The 24,918-nt window shown below is 36.1% G+C and overlaps 1 protein-coding gene across 1 annotated transcript in view; it reads left to right on the top strand.

Annotated features, from left to right (window-relative positions):
* The window catches only part of FRZB (frizzled related protein), a 47,286-nt gene that overhangs the window by 10,708 nt on the left and 11,660 nt on the right, over positions 1-24,918 (top strand). The window contains exon 3 of the mRNA XM_077151976.1: positions 23,689-23,754. Within this exon, the coding sequence (XP_077008091.1) occupies positions 23,689-23,754 (66 nt within the window). The remainder of the gene's footprint in view (positions 1-23,688; positions 23,755-24,918) is intronic.

Genomic DNA, 24,918 nt, shown 5'->3' with positions numbered 1-24,918 from the left:
TTTCCTTTTATTCAGATTAGATAAACTCTATTGTTCTCCCTTCAAGTTTATGGATTCTTCTGCCATCTCCATTCTGCTATTGAGCCATCTTGTGAACTTTTAAATTTCAGTTTGTGTTTTTCAGTTTAAAAATTTCCATTTGGTTCTTCTTTATATTTCCTTTTTCTTTTCTGAGACTATCTATCTTTCTATTCATTTCATGGGTATTCACCCTTACTTGTTGGAGCATTTTTATACTACTTGCTTTAAATACATTGTCAAAAAATGTCAAAGTCTGTGTCATCTGATTGCTCTTTCCCAAACAAGTTGAGATTGTCCTTGGTTTTTTTGTATGTTAAGTAATTTTGAACTTCATCTTGGACATTTTTAATATCATGAAATTCAGGTCTTATTGGAAATTCTGTGAAGATTGTTCATATTTTTGTTTTAGTGAGAATTGACTCAGTTTGGTCCAGGCAGCAAATACCAGCCAGCCTTTTGTGGGTTGTGGTTTTACTTAGTTCCATTTCCAAAGCCTTTGCAGTATCTTTCAGATTTTTCATGTGTGGTGGCTGGTCTGACCAGGGCAATAGTCTGTCCCATAGTTCAGTTTTCCAAGTCTACGGTATTTTCTTTAGTCCAGACCCACACATGCCCAGGTCAAGGATGAGCCCAGCAGTGCATAAATAACTTCATGGGATTGCTTTTCCATGCTTCTCCCTCTCTATGATCTCCCCAGTACTTTTCAGTGTCCTGGGGCTTCCCTATTTAGTCTTGGGCCAGAAATCTGAGGCTTTATTTATCATACACTGCCTTGCACATTCTATGATTATTACTGTTTTAGTGGCAGGAAGACAGAGGAAGGGAGGGAAAGAGGGAGAGAGAGCAATGCATGTTTCCCCCATTTTCTTGGTACCACAAGTCCTTTCATCAGAGAGGAAGTTTCCCCTTCCTCAGAGTTCTAGGTTCTGAAGGTCCTCCCTTGACACTGCTGCTGCTGCCACCACTATCTCAGGATTGATTGAGGACTGGGATGAAAGAAAATGGAGTGTTAGGAGATCCTTTTCCCATTTCCTGAGCCAGAACTAGAGAGCTTCTCGTAGAATACTTTCTGCACCAATGTCCTCTTCCAGATTATGGTCTGGGTTGAGAACAGGCTGGGATGCAAGAGGAGAAAAATGGTAAACTTGTCAATGGTTTGATGGTACTGGTCTTCCCCAGTCTGCCTACTACATTCACTTCTCAGAGTTCTGAAGTTGTTGCTTTATTCATTCTGTTCAGGTTTATACTACATTCTGTGGAAGAGACGATATAGACTCTGTTTACTCCATCTTACTATAAAATCAACAGCATAATAATATATATAAAATGCAGAAAAGTGCACAAATCAGAAACTTACAGTATTTTCACAAAGTAAACAGTCAGATAACCACCGCACAGCTCAAGACATATAACATTACCAGCCCTTTAGACACCTCCCTTGTGTTCCTTCCAAATCACTATTCCAGTCTTTGCCCTGAAGATAACCATTAGCAGGAATTCTAATATCATAGCTTAATTTTGCCTGACTTTAACTTTACATGAATGGAATCCTACAATATGATTCTGTGTGCATGTGGGGAGGGGCTTCTTTTGTTCTTCATTATGTTGTATATAGCAATAGTTCTTAATTTTTATTGCAAGATGGTATTCTATCATGAATATACCATGCTTTATTTGTTCTAATGTCCATGAATATTTGGGTTACTTACAGTTTTTGGTACTGTGACTTATAGTGCATTTGTGTTTTTACAAGAAGTGTGGTATGTGGAAGTTGAATATTTTATAAAGTTGTAAAATATGTTTTTAATATTGATTTTTATTATACTGATACAGTTTTCACTGTTGATTTCTACTTAATCTTATCAGGGTGACCAGCATTTAGCCCAAGAAAATGTCCACCAAATGTACCCCAACAAACATTTATCTTTTCAAAACTTCAAATGAAATACAATTGATTTAGAAGTACCTTGATGTAATTGAGAATGTTCGTTAGAGTCACAGAATCATTTAGAAATCTTTGGTGACCAGCAACAGTGCTATTTTAACGATCATTTCTATTATGTTTGGTCAAAGCAAACCAAAAATCTCATTTATATATTTCAGTTTGTGAGTCAAAAATTTCTGGCCTGGCAAATGCATGTACAATCAATTTGCCCAGAAATTATGGCTAGGATAATATAATACTCCAATGTGTAAAAGAGAAAAGAAGGTATTAGCAACATTATAAACAATATGCAAAAATAGCTTAATGTTTAAAATTGCCTAGAATGAATGTAGTGTAGTGTTCCTAGGTTCGGTGTTTACTGTTCCTTTCATAAATGTTTTCCTGTACCTTGCATAATAGGAACATTACCAACAGACAAAACCAAACTCATTCTGCTTATAAAAGACACTTGTATATACTTATTCCAAAAAGAAAATGTAATTTGTTCACACTCAAAATTTTATGCTTTAGAGTCATGTAATAGCTGAAGCTGATCACGATAAAATGGGAAATGAGGAATACACAAAAAGCATTGTAACCCACATAACCCCTTTTTTTAAAAAGTGAAAAGCTGCTTCTGTCTGGAATTTGGAAAAGAAATTCTTTCTCTCCAGCTTAATTTGTCCTTTGCCTCAAAGTGCAGTAATGCTAATAGGGAGCAGTAAGGAAGGAAGGAGTCTTAACAATTTTCTCTTTATTTTTTTTTTGGAGATAATGACTCTGAGCACCTTCTGATTTGTGAGTGTGTTTTATTGTTGCAAACCCACTTCATCATAAGGAGTAAATCCTTTTTAATTTCCCCAACGTGGAAGAAAACAATTTTTAGTTTTATTAAACTGAGTCACTTGGTCTGTCAAATCAGCAAAGAAAATTAAGGTAGGTATTCAAGTGGTTCAGTGAAAAGAGATGTCATTTAAAAATAATCATGGAAAATAATTTCTCCAGTTTTCTCCTTTGTGATGGAGACTAATTTATGAGCTTTCATATTTGAAAAACATAAATTTCTCCAGAGAGAAGACATACTTGACACATTTTGACACTCAAAACTGTGTCAGCATGACCAAGTTACTTAACCTCTTTGAGTCTATTTCTTAATAGAAAATCAGATTATTTTGACCTCTGAGTTCCCCTCTGATGTATCTTCAAACTGGAGAGATATTATTAGTGACTCCTAGTCTAAATCAAATACTCTCCCGGAGTTTTCATTAATCTCTTCTTGGCCTTGCTTCCGAGGCATCCCAGAGAAACTTCTTTGTGTACCTGAGTGGTAGCTACTGAGTAACTGGAGATTCCTGGGTACATGGGGCTGCCAGGCTTGCCCCTGCCCCTCCTACTCCCTTTTTGGGGGAATGGCCTCTGCCTAGCTTGGGTAGTACAGATCCATTCTATTTCTTTCCTTCTCTAACCTCCTTTCCTTCCTTTTTGGCCTACTACAAATTTTGGGATGGAATATAGGTTTTTCATTGGTGCAAATATTTACTATCAAAATGGAATTAACTTGAGGCGGGGCCAGGATGGCAGCTTAGTGAGGTGTGGGATTTAGTTCATCCTCCACAGCGGCTAGTAAATAGCCAGGAACAGTACAGAACAACTGCTGGGGCCACATCAGTGACCCGACACACAGCATACACCAGTCTGGACCAGCTGGACTGGCTTGAGCCCACCCAGAACCGTGTGTTCCCCAAGCTGTGGCAGCCGCTGTCCCTCCCCCACAGGCTGCTTCCCAGAGGGGAAAGGAAAGAAACTACCAGCAGCAGGGGCTGAGTGCAATTGTGGAATTAATTAACACACTACTAAAAATAGGCCCCTAGCCCCGCTAAACCTGAGTAAAAGCTGAGGTTGCCGGTTTTCACCCTGGCACAGAAGGGGCAGGGCTGATGGAAAAAGAAAAAAGAAAAAAAAAAAAAAACAGAATTTTTTTGATCAGATAGCACATAATACTTGAAAGAGTCTGAGTCCTGAAGGAAAGGAGGGGCACATAGGACCTGGAGATACACAGAGCAGTGTACCAACTTAAGCTGTTGATTGGCAAACCTGAGGAATGGGGGTTCTGCTCTGAAAAGGATTTTTCCTTTTCTTTTCTGTGGCTGTGTTTCTATGGCTTGACTACACTTTGGATACAGTTGCAGGGCTTCTCAGGCTCCAACTGCCTCAGGCATAGGCAGAATTAAGCTTGTTTGAGTGTTTGCCTGGAGCCTGTGCCTGCCTCAAGAGAGGGGTGGAGGCTCAGGTGGAATCCCTCCATCAACTAATTCAGACCTCAAGGTCTGGAAAAGTGAAGCAATTAAAGCCAGCCTACAACCTCTCCTCTGTCTCCATCATGCCCCCAGCAGGCAGAGTCCTGAAGTTAAAGATACCACATCACCTTATGCTGGTGGGACCCACAGGCAGAAAAGCACCACATTCTGGGCAGGATAGAAAAAACACAGAGTCCAGAGGCTTCATAAGAAAGCCTTTCAACCTGCTGGATTTCACCCTCAGGGAAAACTGATGCAGGTGACACTTTCCTCCTGAAAGAAGGCCAGTTTGGTCTGGGAAAATCTGACTGGGGTCTATAATACCTAAGTAGACCCTCCTAAGGGGAAAAAGGCACCATACAGGCAGGGCAAGAAACAAGAAAATAAGAACTGAAAAATTCTGATCTGTTAAACAACACCTAAGTTAGAGGTCTAGAATAAGCTGAACTGAATGTCAAAGAACAGATAGACAACAAAGTCATCCAGCAAGAAAATCCTTGGTAAAAAAGCTGAAAAACAATCTCCAGAATAAACTAATTAAGGAAAGTAAATGCCTAGATACCAGCAAAAAATAACAAATCATACTAAGAAAATTGAACATATGGCCCAGTCAAAGGAACAAACCAACAATTCAAATGATAAAGGAGTTGAAACAATTAAGAATGTTCAAGCAGACATGGAAAATTTCATAAAAAAATCAAATAAATGAATTGAGGGATGAAATACAGAAGGCAAAGAATGAACAAAAAGAAGAAATCGAAAGTATGGAAAAACAAATCACAGAACTTATGGGAATGAAAGGCAAGGTAGAAGAGATGAAAAAAAACAATGGAAACCTACAATGCTAGATTTCAAGAGGCAGAAGGTAGAATTAGTGTACTGGAGGACAGGACATCTGAAATCCAACAAGAAAAAGAAAATATTGGGAAAAGAATTGAAAAATATGAGCAGAAACTCAGAAGATTGAATGCCACATGAAGTGTATGAATATACATGTTGTGGGTGTCACAGAAGGAGAAGAGAACGGAAAAGGAGGAGAAAAACTAATGGAGGAAATTATCACTGAAAATTTCCCAACTCTTATGAAAGACTTAAAATTACAGATCCAAGAAGTACAGCATACCCAAAACAGAATAGATTCAAATAGACATACTCCAATACACTTACTAATCAGAATGTCAGATGTCAAAGAGAAAAAGAGCATCTTGAAAGCAGCAAGAGAAAAGAAATCCATCACATGCAAGGGAAACCCAATAAGACTATGCATAGATTTCTCAGCAGAAACCATGGAGGCAAGAAGACAGTGGGATGATATATTTAAGTTACTAAAAGAGAAAAACTGCCAACCAAGAATTCTATATCCAGCAAAATAGTCCTTCAGAAATGAAGGGGAAATTAAAACATGTTCAGCAAAAAATCACTGAGAGATTTTGTGACCAAGAGGCTGGCTCTGCAAAAAATACTAAAGGGAGCACTAGAGACAGATAAGAAAAGACAGGAGAAAGAGGTTTGGGAGAAGTGCGTAGAAATGAAGACTATCAGTAAAGGTAAAAAGAAGAAAATTAGATATGACATATAAAATCCAAAAGGAAAAATGGTAGAAGAAAGTACTGCCCGTACAGTAATAACACTAAATGTTAATGGATTAAACTACCCAATCAAAAGACATAGACTGGCAGAATGGATTAAAAAACAGGACCCATCTATATGCTGTTGACAGGAAATGCTTCTTAGACCCAAGGATAAATATAGGTTGAAAGTGAAAGGTTGGGAAAAGATATTTCATGCAAATAACAGTCAGAAAAAAGCAAGAGTAGCTATACTAATATCCAACAAATTAGACCTCAAATGTAAAACCATTAAAAAAGACAAAGAAGGACACTATGTATTTGTAAAAGGAACAATTTAACAACAAGACATAACAATCATAAATATTTATGCACTGAGCCAGAATGCTCCAAAATACATGAGGCAAACACTGAAAAGAGAAATAGACACATCTACCATAATAGTTGGAGACTTCAATTCCCCACTCTCACCAATGGACACAACATCTAGACAGAGGATCAATAAAGAGAGAATTTGAATAATACAATAAATGAGCTAGACTTAACAGACATTTATAGAACATTATACCCCACAACAGCAAATGCACCTTTTTCTTAAGTGCTCATGGATCATTCTCAAGGATAGACCATATACTGGGTTACAAAGCAAGTCTCAATAAACTTAAAAAGATTGAAATCATACAAAACACTTCTCAGATCATAAAGGAATGAAGTTGGAAATCAATAATAGTCAGAGTGCCAGAAAATTCACGAATACGTGGAGGCTCAACAACACACTCTTAAACAAGCAGGTCAAGGAAGAAATTACAAGAGAAATCAGTAAATATCTTGAGGCAAATGAAAATGAAAACACAGCATATCAAAATTTATAGGATACAGCAAAGACAGTTCTAAGAGGGAAATTTATTGGCCTAAATTCCTATATCAAAAAAAAAGAAGACAGGCAAATATCAAAGAATTAACTGTCCACTTGGAAGAACTAGAAAAAGAACAGCAAACTAACCCCAACACAAGCAAAAGGAAAGAAATAATGAAGATTAGAGCAGAAATAAATGAAATTGAGGACATGAAAACAATCAAGAAAATCAATAAAACCAGAAGTTGGTTCTATTGGACTATCAATCAGCTTGGTGAACCCTTAGAAGGTTGACAACAGAAGAAGAGAGAGGATGCAAATAAATAAAATCAGAAATGGAAGAGGAGATGTAACCACTGACCCCACAGAAATAAAGGAGGTAATGAGAGGATACTATGAACAACTTTATGCTAATAAACTAGACAATGTAGATGAAATGGACAACTTCCTAGAGAGGCATGAACAACCAACATTGACTTCAGAAGAAGTAGATGACCTCAACAAAATGGTTACAAGAGATTGAATCAGTCATTAAGAAGCTCCCCCAAAAGAAGAGTCCAGGACCACATGGCTTCAAATGTGAATTCTACCAAACATTCAAGAAAGAATTAGTACCAATCCTGCTCAAACCCTTCAGAAAAATTGAAGTGGAGGGAAGGCTACCTAACTCATTCTATGAATCCATCATCACCCTCATACCAAAGCCAGACAGAGATATTGCAAGAAAAGAAAACTACAAACCAATCTCTCTAATGAATATATATGCAAAAATCCTCAACAAAATTCTTGCAAATAGAATCCAGCAGCACATTAAAAGAATTATACACCATGACCAAGATTCATCCCAGGTATGCAAGGGTGGTTCAACATCAGAAAATGGAAATTTTTCTTGATTTCCCCCTCAGATTGTTCATTATTAGTGTATAGAAACACTACAGATTTTTGAGTGTTGATCTTGTAACCTGCCACTCACTGTATTCATTTATTAGCTCTAGTAGTTTTGTTGTGGATTTTTTTGGGTTTTAGATGTGTAACATTAATTAATGTAATAATCATATCAACAAATCAAAGCAGAAAAACCATGTGATCATTTCAATTGATGCAGAAAAGGCATCTGACAAAATTCAACATCCTTTCTTGTTGAAAACACTTCAAAGGATAGGAATAGAAGGGAACTTCCTCAACATGATAAGGGGAATATATGAAAAACCCACCATTAACATCATCCTCAGTGGAGAAAAATTGAAAATTTTCCACCTAAGATCAGGAACAAGACAAGGATGTCTGCAATCACCATTGTTATTCAACATTTGAATATCATGTTGGAAGTTCTAGCCAGAGCAATTAGACAAGAAAAAGAAATACAAGGCATCAAAATCGTCAAGGAAAATGTAAAACTCTCACCGTTTGCAGATGATGTAATGCTACACATCTAAAACCCCTAAAAATCCACAACAAAACTACTAGAGCTAATAAATGAATACAGCAAAGTGGCAGGTTACAAGATCAACACTCAAAAATCTGTAGTGTTTCTATACGCTAGTAATGAACAAGCTGAGGGGGAAAATCAAGAAACGAATTCCATTTACAATTGCAACTAAAAGAATAAAATACTTAGGAATACATTTAACTAAAGAGACAAAAGACCTATGCAAAGAAAACTACAAGAAATTGATCAAAGAAGTCACAGAAGACCTAAATAGTTGGAAGGGCATACTGTGTTCATGGATTGGAAGACTGAATATAGTTAAGATGTCAATTCTACCTAAATTGATTTACAGATTCAATACAATACTAACTAAAATCCCCAAAACTTACTTTTCAGAAATAGAAAAACCAATAACCAAATTTATCTGGAGAACAAGTTGCCCTAAATAGCCAAAAATATCCTGAGAAAGAAAAATGAAGGCGGTGGTCTCACGCTACCTGACTTTAGGGCATATTACAAGGTTACAGTGGTCAAAGCATCATGTTACTGCATAAAGATAGATATACTGACTAATGGACTTGAACAGAATGTTCAGATATAGACCGTCTCATCTATGGACAATTGATCTTTGAGTCAAGCCACCTCACCTGGGACAGAACAGTCTCTTCAATAAATAGTGCCTAGAGAACTGGATATCCACATACAAAAGAATGAAAGAGGACCTGTATCTCACATCTTATATAAAAATTAACTCAAAATGGATCAAAGACCTAAACATTATATCTAAGACCATAAAAATTTTAGAAGAAAATGTAGGGAAATATCATAAATCTTGTAATAGGAGGCGGTTTCCTAGACCTTACACCCAGAGCACGAGCATTGAGGAAATAAATAAATAAATGGGAACTCCTCAAAATTAAACACTTGTGCATCAAAGAACTTCATCAAGAAAGCAAAAAGACAGCCTACAGAATGGGAAACAATATTTGGAAATTATATATGGGATAAAGGTCTAGTATCCAGATTATATAAAGAGATTGTTCAACTCAACAACAAAAAGACAAACAACCCAACTACAAAATGGGCAAAAGACATGAACAGACACTTCTTAGAAAAAGAAATACAAATGGCTAAAAGGTGCATGAAAAGATGCTCAACTTCCCTGGCTATTAGGGAAATGCAAATCAAAACCACAATGAGATATCATCTCACACCCATCAGGATGGCCATTATCAATAAAACAGAAAATGACAAGTGCTGGAGAGGATGTGGAGAAAGAGGCACACTTATCCACTTTTGGTGGGGATGTCAAATGGTACAACCACTGTGGAAGGCAGTTTGGCAGTTCCTCAGGAAGCTAAGTACAGAATTGCCATATGACCCAGCAATATCATTGCTAGGTATCTACTCAGAGGACATGAGGCAAGAATACAAATGACATTTGCACACCAATGTTTATAGCAGTATTATTTACAATTTCTAAGAGATGGAAATAGCCAAAATGTCCATCAACAGACAAGTGACTAAACAAGCTGTGGTATATGCATACGATGGAATATTATGCAGCTGTAAGACAGAATAAAGTTATGAAGTATGTAACAACATGGATGGACCTTAAGGACATTATTTTGCATGAAATTAGCCAGAAACAAAAGGACAAATACTGTATGGTCTTACTGATATGAACTAACATTAGTGAATGAACTTGGAGTATTTCAGTTAAGAACAGAGACCACCAGGAAATAGAATTAGGATACATATTATACAAATTTCTTTCTTTTTTCTTTTTACTTCTTTTCTGAATTGATGCAAATGTTCTGAGAGGTGATCGTCGTGATGAATATACAACTATGTGATGATATTGTGAATTATTGATAATATACCAAGAATGGAATGATCATATGGCAAGAATGTTCACATTTGTATCCTGTTATGTTTAAAAATAAATAAATTAATGAATGAATTTAAAAAAAACAGAATTAACTTGAGTCAACTTCTTCCTTCCATTGAAAAAAAAGTTATTATATATTAAAACAGTGTTCTTTATAATTATTCAGTAGCTGTAACTTTTGTTTTTTCCCCATTACTTTGTCGCATTTGATAATTTTGACCAATTCTCTTTCCTCTCTGAGCTATTACCCAAATTGTCCTATTTCTCTTCCTGTTATCTATTTGTAGGCTCTCTACAAGGCCATTTGTTTGGCCACTGTTTCTCTTTCTTTACTATGATTTCTTCCTCTTGGAGTCCATCCAGGTACATAGGTTTAACTGTAAAAAAAAAATTTGTCTTTTAACTGGCGAGTTTAATCCATTTATTTCATTTTTTACACTTTTTTAATTGTTTAGTATAACATACATACAAAGCAAAGAAATTAAAAAGCAGTAGTTTTCAAAGCACTCTTCAAAAAGTGGTTACAGGACAGATCCCAGAGTTTGTCATGGGCTACCATACAATCCTCTCATATTTTTTCCTTCTAGCTGCTCCAGAATATAGTAGGGAGAGGGCTTAAATACTTTTTTATCATCACAATCAACTTTTTTTCCCTTCTTTTTTTGTGAACGATAACAAATATACAAAAATCTATAAATTTTCAAGCACAGCACCACAATTAGTGGTTGAACATATTGCAGTCTTTGACTTGGGTTATAATTGCACAATTTTAGGTTTTTACTTCTAGCTGCTCTAAAATACTGGAGACTAAAAGAGATATCAATTTAATGATTCAGAAGAGACTATGCTTTTTTTTTTGCATGGGCAGGCACCAGGAATCTATCCTGGGTCTCTGGCATGGCAGGCGAGAACTCTGCCTGCTGAGCCAACCGTGGCCCAACCTAACTCACTTTTGTGGCTCTACTTCCGACAGCTTTCCTAGGTAGAGTACGACATTTCTCTCCAATAAACATTTCTACTTATAAATCCTATTTGAGCTTCAAGTGTAACATATTTAATATCTGAAGTTATCTTTTTGTTAAAATTTACCTACTTGTAACTTTATATTATTTCATGTGTGGCACCATCATTTTCCCAGGTCTCCAGTACTGAAACTTCATAGTCTGTTTCCCAGTCTGATGATGCTGCCCTCTGTCAAAAATTTAAGGAGCACCTACTATGAACCTGGCGCATTACAGACAAAGGGATGAAGGAGTGAGGTTTGACTGGTACCTCCCTTTTCTTCCATCCTTTTTCTGTGTGTTTAGCATTAAGTAGATACATGACCTTCTTAAAAATTGGTGAAACCATTTTGTCTTTTTATTAATTGACCACTTTAAAGTACATCACAAAACATAACACTTCAGATGTCATGAGAGAAAAAGACAAAATTGCCTTTTATCTTTCTGTTTTCTATGTCCTGAATGACCCTTGGATCCAGAAACCATGTGAAAGGCAGTTTATTTCAAATTTTCCAAAGACCTAAATCCTAAAGGAATAAATTGAATTTCTTTTTCTTCATTATTATAGTGTTAGTCCTCTTAATCTTAAGCAATTCCATTTTACAAAGTGCGAATTACTATGAATTGAGTCTTTTATTAAAATTTTTGAGGTTTGGTTTTACAGCTAAATTGGACAAATGTGACTTTTGCTTTTTTAAGTCTTATTATATTACCTAGAGTCACTCATCAACTTCGGTGCATTTTCCATATACTGCTGTAATCCAAAATAAAATTTAATATAATATTCTTTTTTTTTAATTAATTAACGGAAAAAAAGAAATTAACCCAACATTTAGAAATCATACCATTCTACATATGCAATCAGTAATTCTTAACATCATCACATAGATGCATGATCATCGTTTCTTAGTACATTTGCATCGGTTTAGAAGAACTAGCAATACAACCGAAAAAGATATAGACTGTTAATATAGAGAAAAAAAATAAAAGTAATAATAGTAAGAACAAAACAAAACAAAACAAAAACCTATAGCTCGGATGCAGCTTCATTCAGTGTTTTAACATGATTACTTTACAATTAGGTATTATTGTGCTGTCCATTTTTGAGTTTTGGTATCTAGTCCTGTTGCACAGTCTGTATCCCATCAGCTCCAATTACCCATTATCTTACCCTGTTTCTAACTCCTACTGAACTCTGTTACCAATGACATATTCCAAGTTTATTCTCGAATGTCGATTCACATCATTGGGACCATACAGTATTTGTCTTTTAGTTTTTGGCTAGACTCGCTCAGCATAATGTTCTCTAGGTCCATCCATGTTATTACATGCTTCATAAGTTTATCCTGTCTTAAAGCTGCATAATATTCCACTGTATGTATATACCACAGTTTGTTTAGCCACTTGTCTGTTGATGGACATTTTGGCTGTTTCCATCTCTTTGCAATTGTAAATAACGCTGCTATAAACATTGGTGTGCAAATGTCTGTTTGTGTCTTTGCCCTTAAGTCCTTTGAGTAGATGCCTAGCAATGGTATTGCTGGGTCGTATGGCAATTCTATATTCAGCTTTTTGAGGAACCGCCAAACTGCCTTCCACAGTGGTTGCACCATTTGACATTCCCACCAACAGTGAATAAGTGTGCCTCTTTCACCGCATCCTCTCCAGCACTTGTCATTTTCTGTTTTGTTGATAATGGCCATTCTGGTGGGTGTGAGATATCTCATTGTGGTTTTGATTTGCATTTCTCTAATGGCCAGGGACATTGAGCATCTCTTCATGTGTCTTTTGGCCATTTGTATTTCCTCCTCTGAGAGGTGTCTATTCAAGTCTTTTTCCCATTTTGTAATTGGGTTGGCTGTCTTTTTGTTGTTGAGTTGAACAATCTCTTTATAAATTCTGGATACTAGACCTTTATCTGATATGTTGTTTCCAAATATTGTTTCCCATTGTGTAGGCTGTCTTTCTACTTTCTTGATGAAGTTCTTTGATGCACAAAAGTGTTTAATTTTGAGGAGTTCCCATTTATTTATTTTCTTCTTCATTGCTCTTGCTTTAGGTTTAAGGTAATATAATATTCTTTGCCTTATATATACGTTCAGGAAATAAATACTATTTTATACATGTAATGAACAGCCCCTAAGTCATATCACACTTCAATTTATGGAAAAATAAATGAAAGCCTTGTATGAATATTAATAAAGTTAATAGTACTTTATTGAGGTGTAATTTACTTGTAGTCAATTGCACAAATCTTAAGTGTATGCTTCTGTGCTGGTTTGAGTCTGTCGTGTAACCCAGAAAAGCCAAGTTCTTCAGTCCTCATTCAATAGTGCTGGGTAGGATCTTTTTTATTGTTTCCATGGAGATGTGACCCACCCAACTGTGGATGGTAACTTTTGATAAGATGGTTTCCATGGAAATGTGTCTCCACCCATTCAAGGTAGTGTTGCTTACTGGAGCCCTTTAAGAGGGAACCATTTTGGAAAAAGCTTTAGAAATGATAGAGCTCACAGAGTCAACAGAGTTCACAGAGCCAGAGACCTTTGGAGATGAAGAAAGAAAATACCCCTGGGAAGATGTTTGAAACAAGAAGCCAGAGACCCCAGCAAATGCTAGCCACGTGTCTTCCTAGCTGATAGAGGAGTTCCTGACCCATCAGTCTTTCTTGAATCAAAGTTATTTTTTTCTGGATGTTTAGTTTGGACATTTTTAGAGGCTTGGAACTGTAAACTTGTAACTTAATAAATTCCCTTTTTTTTTTTTTTTTTTTTTTTTTTTAAAGAAAGACAGAGAAGGAAGGAAGGATAGAAGGAAGGAAAGGAGGAAGAAAGGGAAACATCTTTAAACATTTTCTTATTTTTTATTATATTTTGTTTGTTTGTTTTTACATGGGCTGGGGCCGGGAATCGAACCGGGGTCCTCCGGCATTGCAGGCAAGCACTCTTGCCCGCTGAGCCACCGCGGCCCGCCCATAAATTCCCTTTTTAAAAGCTGTTCCATTTCTGGTATATTGCATTCCAGCAGCTTACAAACTAAAATGGCCTCATTGAATTTTGGCAAATGTATACACCCATGTAACCAACATCCAGACCAAGATAAATTGCCATCACCTCTGAATTTCCTGGGCCCAATCACCTCAACCTGAGGCAAGCACAGTTCTGATTTTTATTATAATAAATTAGTGTTGTCTGTTCTCCAGTTTCAAATAAATGGAGTCAGGCACTACATACTGGCGGCTTTTACTTACCATAATGTTTTTGAGATTTAGCCATTTTTTCTATCATTCATTATTTTTTTGTTGTTGAATAGTACACCATTGTAGAACACCAATATTATTTATATAATCTGCCCCTTATTGAATAGTTTTCCTGCGAATTAAATGAAATACATATAAATAAAACGTTTCTATCTCAGAAAATATTGAGTAAATTTTTATCTTTAAATTTGGATGATGCTTTGTTAGAAAATTCTCTTCTGTTTCATAAGATGCTGTTAAATTTGCGTAAAATATTTTCAGGCCCTTTTTACTGATTACTAAGTGCTTGAACCTGTGCTAAATTTGCTATGTGAATCACTCTTTAAATCCTCACAAAAATCTGAGGTAGACAGCATTAGAAAAGAAATAGATTTTGTCACTTGCCAAGGCCACATAGCTAGGAATGAGTAGGGTTGGGATTTAAACTCATGTGCCCTTGATGAGTTTGCCATACTCTCTAGTACTACAACAATCATCAGACTGTCCATGTGCAAGGTCATTTTGCTTTCTAAGCTTGATCCTTCAAATTTTCGTATGTATACAAGAGTTCAAATGACCTCCCTTCAGAAGGACAGAAATTAACTTGGTCTCCCTGAATCAAAATAACAGAATAAGGCATTATCTAAAAAATTTCATTGCTTTGCTTTGCTTTGATGGGCACTATACTCTGTGGGTGGCAAGGAACCTTGAAAAATAATGCCTCTTACTCATTAGGTAGTCTATGAATGATGGATCAGGGGTCCCAGTTAACCTCGAGTATACATAAATCTGACATTTATGGGGTATGATGTAATAAATACTTTATGTGTATTACCTTATTTAATTTTTCCAGCAATTCCACAATAGAAAAAGCACTTTTAAGATATCAGAAGTGGGCTGGCCACGGTGACTCAGGAGGCAAATTTCTTGCCTGCCATGCCGGAGACCCAGATTCGATTCCCGGTGCCTGCCCATGCCAAAAAAAAAAAAAAAAGATATCAAAAGTACCATTAAATAGTAAGGGATGGAGCCCAGACCAAATACAGCTTTGTCTGACAATGAAATCCATCCTTTTAACCATGGTTCTTCTCTGGCTCCACTGCAGTATTCTAGACCTACTTAGTCTGGAAAGTTGACTTGGTTTCTGAATCTACAGGAGAAGCACTGTTTTTGTTTCTTTCATCATTGAGACAAGGATACTAGGATTCTGAGTTTTCGTTTGCTTGCTTGTTTGTTTTTTTAACTTTTTACTTTGAAATACTTTCAAACTCACAGGACAGTTACAAAAATGATACAAACTTCATATATAGAACCACAACAGACTCCTGGCTACCTGCCCCCCAAATACCTAGATCCATCAATTTTAGCATTCTTCCTCATTTGCCATGTCAACCTGTCTGTCTAGCCATCTACCTGTCTATCGATTGATCTGTTTTGTAAACACTTGATTTAAGATTGTATACATTATACTCTGTAAACACTTAATACTACCATGCATGCTTTCTAAGAGCAAGGATATTCACATGTAACCACCTTAAGTATGATAATCAAGTTCAAGAAATTTAACATTGATATAAACCTTACAGTCTACATTGTGATTTTTTTTTCATATGTCTCAATTATGTTCCTTTGAGCCTTTTCTCCTCTCTTGCTAGATCCCATCAGGATCATGTATTGTCTTTAATGCCATTGTCTCTTTAATTTCTTTTTAAAATTCTGGGTAACATAAGGTTCTTACCTCAACCACACTCAAACATACCATTCGGTAGGATTAATCACATTGGTAATATTGTGGTAACCTTCACACCTTCCATTACCACATGGTAATCTCATCTCCCCAACTGTTCACTAAATCCCTGTTATCATTCTCACTCCCTGGTGCTGGTAACATGCATTCTAATGTCTGTCTTATAAGCGTGCATATTTTCTGATATTTTCTTTGTAGTTACCATGAGACTTAAATTTAACATACAAAATCGATAACAATATAATTTGCTTTGGTACTAAGCAAATTTAAGTTCAATAATATGTACAAACTATATTTCTTTAACTTTCCACCCCACTACCTTTATACAATTCTTATTAAAAATAAAATGTTTATACATTATGAGCCCAACACCACTGATTTATCATTATATTTTATGTATCTGCCTTTTAGATCTGGCAGGAAATAAAAAGTGGAATGACAAACCAAAAATGCAATTGTACTGGCAGTTATATTTACCCACATTGGTACCCTCATGAGAGATCTTTATTTCGTCATGTGGCTTTGATCTATTGTCTACTTTCAGTCTGTAGAAATCTCTCTGTAGCATCTTGTGTAGGGGCGATCTAGTGGTGACATAGTCCCAGCTTTTGTGGAAGGTTTTAATCTGTCCCTTATGATTTACTTGTTTGTCTCTTTGTTTATTTGAGAAGTTGTGGATTTACAGAACAATCGTTCATAAAATACAGGATACCCATATATCAGCCTTATTTTTGAAAGACAAAATGATGGTTCTTTAATTCATGGTTGACATTGTTTTTGTTTTGTTTGGTGTTTTTGCTTTCAGCACCTCAAGTGTGTCATCCCATTGCTGTCTCTCCTCTATGGTTTGTGATTACATCAGCATTTAGTCTTACTGAGGCTCCCTTGTCCATAACAACATTCCTTCTCTCCTGCAGCTTTCGGAATTCTTTATCATTGGTATTTGTCAGCATGGGTCCATTTGGGTTTATCCTGTGTGGAGTTTGCTAAGCATCTTAGATGGGTATATTCATGTCTTCCATTAAATTTGGGAACTTTTCAGTCATTATTTATCTGAACAGTCTCCCTTCCCCTTTCTCTCTTCTCCTGAGACTTTCACAATGTGTATATTGGTATGCCTGATGGGGTACCGCAGGTTCCTCAGGCTTTATGGCTTCTCTTCACTCTTTCCTTTGTTCCTCAGACTGAATGATTTCAATTGTGTTTTCTTCAGTCTCACTACTTCTTTCATCTGCCTGCTTTAATCTGCTATTGAATCCCTTCAAGGAATTTTAAATTTCTCTTACTGTGGTGTTCAGCTCTGTTTGGTTCCTTTTCATAATTTCCATCTCCGTATTAATTATCTTTGTATGCATTTGTCATTTTCATGTTTTTTTTTAGTTCTTTGGATATATGTAGGACCATTTTTACATTTTTAAAATGTCTTTGTCAGGTATGCCCAGGTCTTGTTCTCCTCTTTCATAGTTTCTAATGTTGTAATCTCCTTCTTTGCTGGGACCATCACTTCCTGTTTCTTTGTTTTGTTTTGTAATCTTTTGTTGAGACCTGGAAATTTTGATATTTTAATGTGTTATTGTTGGAAGTTAGACTGAGGTATCTGGTCCTTCAGCTTATATACAGCCAGTAATATGACAAAGTTTTCTTTGAATGCTAAAAGATAAGAAAGAAAGAGAGAGAGAGAGCGAGAAAGAAAGAAAGAAAAGAAAATACTGTTCTAAATCTTTGCAAATTGAACTGTGGAAATATTTTCTTTTATAGCTTATCCATACAATGAGTTTAGAGAACCATACAAGACCAAAGCATAGAACCTTCCTGATCCTTTCTGTAGATGCGTTTTATCTTGGGCCTGTACATGTGACCTTAAGAATTTCCCCGTTTACACAGAAACAAATGTCCCCACTTCCCAAGGAAACCGTTTTCTCATGATCCTAGATATTACACTAGATGTATTACAGTCAGCAATTCTTTGCCACAGGCATCCAATTTACTGCTCTCCCACAGTGTTCTTTAGGAGAACTCTCAGCTGCCTTATAAATACATGCAGGGTATCAGCAGACAGATTAGCCCAGACGTATAATCTTCCAGTATGTGTATGAGAATTACTCTACCTGTCCTGGTACTGGGGCCAGAGTAACTCCACTCCAAGAGTAAGAGTAGAAGGCAAGGACCAGCCAGAGAGCAGGATATCCTACTGATTTAAAGTAGCATTTCAATTGAGTTGGTGGTCACTCTGTTACTGCAGTCCTTTAATTATTTTCTGGAGCTTTGAGAAAGATGTCTCTGCCAGTTCTTGCTGTCTGTTCCAGATTCTTGGATCTAAGTGGGTAGCATGTGTTACATATGCTTGGTTGACTTGGCTGCTCCTAGCAAACACCATGAAATGGTTCTCCTTGAACAATGGGAATTTATTTAATGGCTAGAGACCAGGAAAGTATCCAAATCAAGTCATCAAGGCAGTACTTTCTTCCCAAAGACAGGCTGCTGATGTTCTTGGCTTCTCTGCCACGTGGTAAGACACATGATGCTAGTCTTTCCCTTCTCTTCTGAGTTTCACTGATTTCAGCTTCTTATTTCCATGACTTTCTTCCTCTCTCCCATTTCATTTATAAAGGACTCCAGTGATAGGAATAAAATCCATCCTGAATGAGGTGAGTTACACCTTAACTGAAGTAGCCTCATCAAAAGGTCCTATATACAATGGGTTTACACCTACAGGAAAGGATTAGATTTAATAACATGCTTTTCAGGTTTGAACAGCTTCAAACTACCATATGGGGTATGGAAATGAGGTGTCCCCTCTGAAGGTAAAGAGGCCTAGAGTTCTCTTTACCATGGGTTTGAGGATAGGAGAAGTCCAAAACTGAGCATTCAGCCAGGCAATGCTTTCTCCCCAAAGTCTATAACATTTTGGTGCTGATTGCCAGTAATCATGGGGTTCCTTGACTTGCCTCCCTCCCTTGCATCACATGGCAATGTCCTCTCCTTTCTTTTCTGGGTTCCATTAACTTCTGGCTTCCCTGTGTGGTTGGTTTTTAATGTCCCAGGAACAGTAAGATTCTCTATATATTTTTTTATAAAGTGTCCATTTGACTTGCAATTTAAGGAAGAAGGAAGGTGGGCTTAGGGGTGGGGTCTAGGTATGTTTCACTACCTTCCTGCTTATAGACGGGTAGTGGAACTGACTTTTTGGAAGACCAAATAGGGTATTGCCCACCTCCCTTTAAGGGCTATCAGAATACGTTTCATAATGGCACCCACCCTTCTTGCCATTTTAATGACTTTGATAATAAAGTAGATGATCCATCTAGTGCTTTGACTTCTTTACTTCACTAACCTGCTCATCTACTCTAGCCATCCATCCCAAGTGCATATCCTGGACATTGTCATCTAGCAGTGGTAGCAGCTCTGCTAATTTTAATTTCAGTTATCCCACTCTTTGCCTACCAGTAAGTATCATTCTGCTGATTTTCTCTGTCTTCTCCTTGCCAACTGAATTAAAGGGACCCTTTTCCCTCTTAACTTATTTGAACTCTGAGAGTTGATTCAGAGGACCACTCCTTTCTACTTAGGGATACCCTCTGCTTTCAGCTTTTTTGACTCCACACTCTCCTAGATTTCTTCCCAGATCAATGGGTTTTCCTTCTCAGTCTTTTTTTTTTGGATTTCTCCTTTATAAGTATAAATCATATAGTTCTTGCCTAGATAAGCACAACTTATGTTCTGTTTTCAGATTTATATAATTTCTTCAGAGGACTTTGGAGTCAGTCTTGAAAGAGTTACAGTGGAAAATCTACACAAATAGATTTGTATTTCTCTACTCCACTGCTCCTCACTTTTTGATGATAAATCCTGAGCACAGATATAAGATCTCTTCCTAAAAATGAAACAAAATAAAATGACAGAAAAATATCCATATATATATATATCAACCTTCCAGTTGCATGGTAAATGAAAGCTCATAGGGTTTTGGAATCTGACAAAGTTAATTATAGTAGCCTATCTCTGCATGTGACTCGAGTTCAATTTCAAATGAAGGTCAGGGTTAGGTAGAAAATTGTATCACACTTAAGCTTGAGCTAAAACAGGGTTGCATTAAATAATGAGTAAGTATCAGATTTCATAATTATAGCAGCTACTTTAATTCTTCAGCTCTTATAAATTCAATGATCTTATAAAAAGACTTGTGCTTATGTGTTTTCAGTAAAGAAGCCTATTTTTATGAGCAAAACTGAATAAGGAAAAGATATAATAGTTTTCCTCTGAACCATGTTTGCAAGAAGCCTCGCTGCCGAGACATGAAGTGAGACTGTTGGTTACTCAGGCACCACAGCAGGGCATCTCCCCTGAACTGCAGACCATCCTACCAGAGCTCTAGGCATGGTAATTTTGCAAATTTACAGTGGCAAATTCATGTTTGTAGTAGGATAGTAAACAGTCTTCAGTTTCATTAGCAGAGAAATAGGTCATCTTTGACTCTGGGAGAGTGGTTGCAAGGACTGAGCAAGAGAATGTAAGAACATGTGGCTAAGGGATAGATTCCTGGTAGTGGCTGGTGGCTGGTGGTGAGCTGTGGGACTGCATGTTGTTTTGCAATCCAGAGTATTATTTTAATTCTATGCTTTGAGGTGAATAAATAGCTAATAATAAAATATACCCCACATCTCTTGATCTTTTGTCATCTCAGCTTATTTTGTCTTACCCAGCTCCTTTAATTTTGAATTTTTTCCCCACGGACAAGAGTACCAAGGCAGACTTCTTTATAAGCTTTCTTTTAAACAGTGGAATGCAAGAAGAGCAAAATCTAATGTTTTTTGTGTGTATAGTTTAGTTAAGTAATAGTATTTTGCTAATATTGAGATAAAAAATCTAAAACTTTGTGCCATTAGGAAGCTGGGAGAGGAAGATTTGTGTAAAAAGTATTAGAAAATTAAACTAGCAATGATGACAATGCCACTGTCCCAATAAAAGTGCGGAGTATCAAGAAATCAACCATTGGGAGTAAAGGAAAATAATCTGCTGTGGTTTGATTTAGGGTGGCTGACACAAAAACTATGATATCAATGTGTGTAGTGAGTACTTCTGTGATTCTTTGCAATTTTCCAATTCTTGGGTTTGGGGGGATATCCATTCAAATCTGTGAAACATAATTTTGAAGAGGTATGATCCTTCAAATCTATTGATGTAAGGTACACTCTTAATGAATAGGTATGAATATGCTTGGGTTGAATTAGCATAAGTAAGTGAAAGGAAGTTTTCCCATATTTGTACCTTGAGGCTCTAGGATTCTACTCCTTATTAGTCATTTGTTTTATTGAGCAACTATTTCAACTAGATAGATATTTGATTATAGCAGTAGCTAAGGATTAGTGCACAGAAAGGGCCCCATGTATGTAGTATGGCATTGCTGCTACTGAGACTAGGAGGATAGTGTGGATGAACAAAATTCAGCCCCACAATATAATTGCTTAGCTCATTCAGCTATGAAGAAATAGACTAGCAATATATTTATTGTACACATAGCTATATATAGATACCTACTTGAGATCTTCCTAATCAATTTGTAATTTAATTTTTAAAAACTCACACCCTGGTTTATGGAGTCCATTTTTTTTAAATGCATCATAGCAAAGTTATATGTATGACAACATCAAATCACATTCAGTCTAATGAAAAGAGGTATTTTGTTTTGTTTTGTTTGCTAAGATTTTTTGTTGGAGCATATGCAAATTTCCGAATTTTGGAATTACAAATGTACAGATAATTTTTATCTACACATTTTTGGACAAATAGATATCTATTTTTAAATAGATCATGAGTTCCTATATATATATATATATATATATATATATATATATATATGGATGAGGATACTTTGTAAATTAAAAAACTATAGCATTTATTTCTTCAGAAGTAGTTTCATCTCAAGATCTACCTTAAAAACGTATAACATTTCAGTACAAGATAAAATATTTATAAAAGAAGACAAAAAGTAGACAATAACTTTCCATTTTCTTTCAAGTGATAATACAATTTTTTTTTTTCCAATAAGAAAATTATTTTTGGACAAGTCTTCAAAATAGCATCAAGCACTGATGTTACCCACTATTTAGTGGGTTGATTCCACGGAAATTTTGGGTTAACAATTCCTGGCAGAATAAGCAAAGTGGTGTGCAGAAATAATGGAAAAATGAAGGTGCTGCTGCTGTTGCTTTGTAGAACAGCTACCTGCCCCCAAAGGAGATGCTTATTTCTAAAATTTAGAGCTGGCAGTAAGGATGGGGCTGCTACTTTATAGCATGCTATCTGCTAACTCAAATGGATATAAAACTTATTTCAATTAGAAAACATCATAAAATGACTAATAAAAGTTTCTGGCTTTTATTGGTCTACAGCTAACATAAAACCATGTTTTAAAAAAACTTTTCTGTTGGCTTCCTTTCTCTTATTTACGTATTCTTTTTTCTTTTTCTGTGTCCAAATAGAATAAACACATACCATTTCATTTTTGATGATGCTTTCTCAGGGGTATTATTTTATATGTTTTTACTTAAATAAAATACTTCATAAAGTAATGCTGTATTTGTTTCTATTTTTAGAATGACTGTAATTACTAACAATTTACCATGATTATTAGGTATATTTCTCAACTAAGTAATCTTACTGATGTATGAAAGTGTAGAAGGTATGTATTTATATATGCTATAAAAGTATATAAGGTATATTAATCCACTCTCCTAGGCATTAAATGATCTACCCTGTATGTGAAACATTTTGAGATAATTAGAATTTATACTACATTGAAAATGTTTTCTGGTCACTACTCACAGGATTTTAAAAACAGAAAAATCTTTTAGAAAAACAAGAAATAAAATTTAAAAATAAACAACCATAGGGCAAGCAATGGTGGCTCAGTGACAGGGTTCTCACCTGCCATGCCAGAGACCTGGGTTCGATTCCTGGAGCCTGGCCGTACCAAATAAATAAATAAATAAATAAAAATTTAAAAATAAATAATCAACCATGGAATTTCTCTTTTCAAGACGTGTACATAGTAATTTTCTCCATGTAAACATAAAAATGTCATTGAGTTAAATGGTAGTTATTCTACAAAAGTGCAGGCTCATGGCCCTCTTAAGAATGTCCTTAGGCTCATTGAATTTCAAGTTAGAAAAAGGTGTGTGGAGTCCTTGAATTACCACATATTGTCTTGGGCAAGTTATTTAAATATTCTGAGCCTTATCAGCTGAGATGGTAATAACTCTTATTATCTCAGTGAGCTGCTTTAAGAGCCAGGAGCTAATATTTGGAGAAGGCTGTGTAATTTGTAAAACACATATGAACGTTAAGTGGTACTCCCTAGAGGTAAACCCGTTACTGGAGCATAAGCAAAAAGCTGCCATCTTTAGGTAGGAGCTGATTCCACTCCCACATGCACTGATCATGTCTTTTTCAGGATTAGGGGTCACGCTCTCATATGTGGCGCTGAAGAGTGTTTCCTCAGAGCTTAGGTGTCTTGTTGGAGGGGCGGGAACTCAGGGGTGCACTCACATTTAATGGGAGACTGTGCAGACAGAGCAAACGAACATAGTTACACAAGAAAGAGATCAGACACACAGAATTGCTAAAATTTGGGTCTAGTCTTACCCAAAACTGTGAATAAACAAAAGAAATCTACTGTTGAAATATTGCTCATATCTAAAATGTTGTATTTTTCAGAACGCTGCAAATGTAAGCCTATTAGAGCTACGCAGAAGACCTATTTCCGGAACAATTACAACTATGGTAAGGATATTTTCATGGCAGGCCTAGAAATTAATGTGTTAAGAAAGGTGTGTGTGTGTGTGTACTAAAAAAACCAAATAAATATGCCCAGCTTTTTAAAGCGTAATTCCCTTGCCCCACACAATGAAAAGGACTCGGTTAGGCAAAGCTCTTGATTTTAAAGTATTCGAAGCAGCAATGCTGGCATCTTAGAACCATGCAAATTAGGTATACAGAGATAAATTTCAAGTTAGTAGGGACTCTTCTCTATCAGGGAAGCTAAGAAAGACTTGAGCTCAAATATTTGGAGCTGCATGGGTCAGTCAAGTGTGTTTTAAGCTTGGCTTCCTTGGAGTGAGCACTATGCATATGGAATGTTAAAATCAAATTTTGTTTTTTCAGTCAGTATATCTCATGGAAAGCATTGTCAGAGTTAGAAAGTGACACATAAAGAAGTTGTTAGTATTCAGTTAAAGAAATGTTGTATTAGTTAGCTTGGCCTAGAAATGTGATATTGTGATAAGCTTAATATTAATTGAATAGTTAGTTACCAATCCAAACGTAGCCAATAAACTTAACTGAAGGAAGGGAAGACCTGCCGACTCCATGCTGGCTACTCTGCTGGGTACACGATCTATTTAATATTCTTAATCACTCCCTCAGATGTATAATTATCCTGATTTTATCAATGATTATGAACATAGGTTGTCCTTTGTTTACGCAGAATGTCCTTTGGGATTCTGGTGTGTTTCGGAGTCATAAATATCAATTACTGTTGGTCAAGTAATAGAGGTTTCCAATTCAAAGAAGGAGCAAATAATATTTATTGTATCCCATAGGCATTTTACTGTGATTTTTTTCAAGCTTCTATGAGATTAATAAAGGCCATGCTATTTTCTCTGCAGAAGACCTTTGAAGCTGAGTCAATGACTAAATGTTGCAAACAGATTTTTCAAGTGAACCTTATTTTCTTACAATGACAGTTTTACTATTGAGTTTATGTGCTGTATTTTAGGGGATATAGGACATATAGAGCAGATTTACTTTTACTCCTATACTTTGTGGAAACTGGAAAGAGAGAAATGGGTAAAAATGTAAAAAGAGTAATCTTCGATACCTTTGAAAATACTGTATATTAAAAGGTTTAAAGTAGAAAATTCACAGTGCAGTTAAGTCTCTTTAAAA

Source organism: Tamandua tetradactyla, chromosome 3 (assembly GCF_023851605.1).
Source record: "Tamandua tetradactyla isolate mTamTet1 chromosome 3, mTamTet1.pri, whole genome shotgun sequence".
Classification (NCBI taxonomy): Eukaryota; Metazoa; Chordata; class Mammalia; order Pilosa; family Myrmecophagidae; genus Tamandua; species Tamandua tetradactyla.
This window is presented reverse-complemented; position numbering and strand designations above follow the sequence as displayed.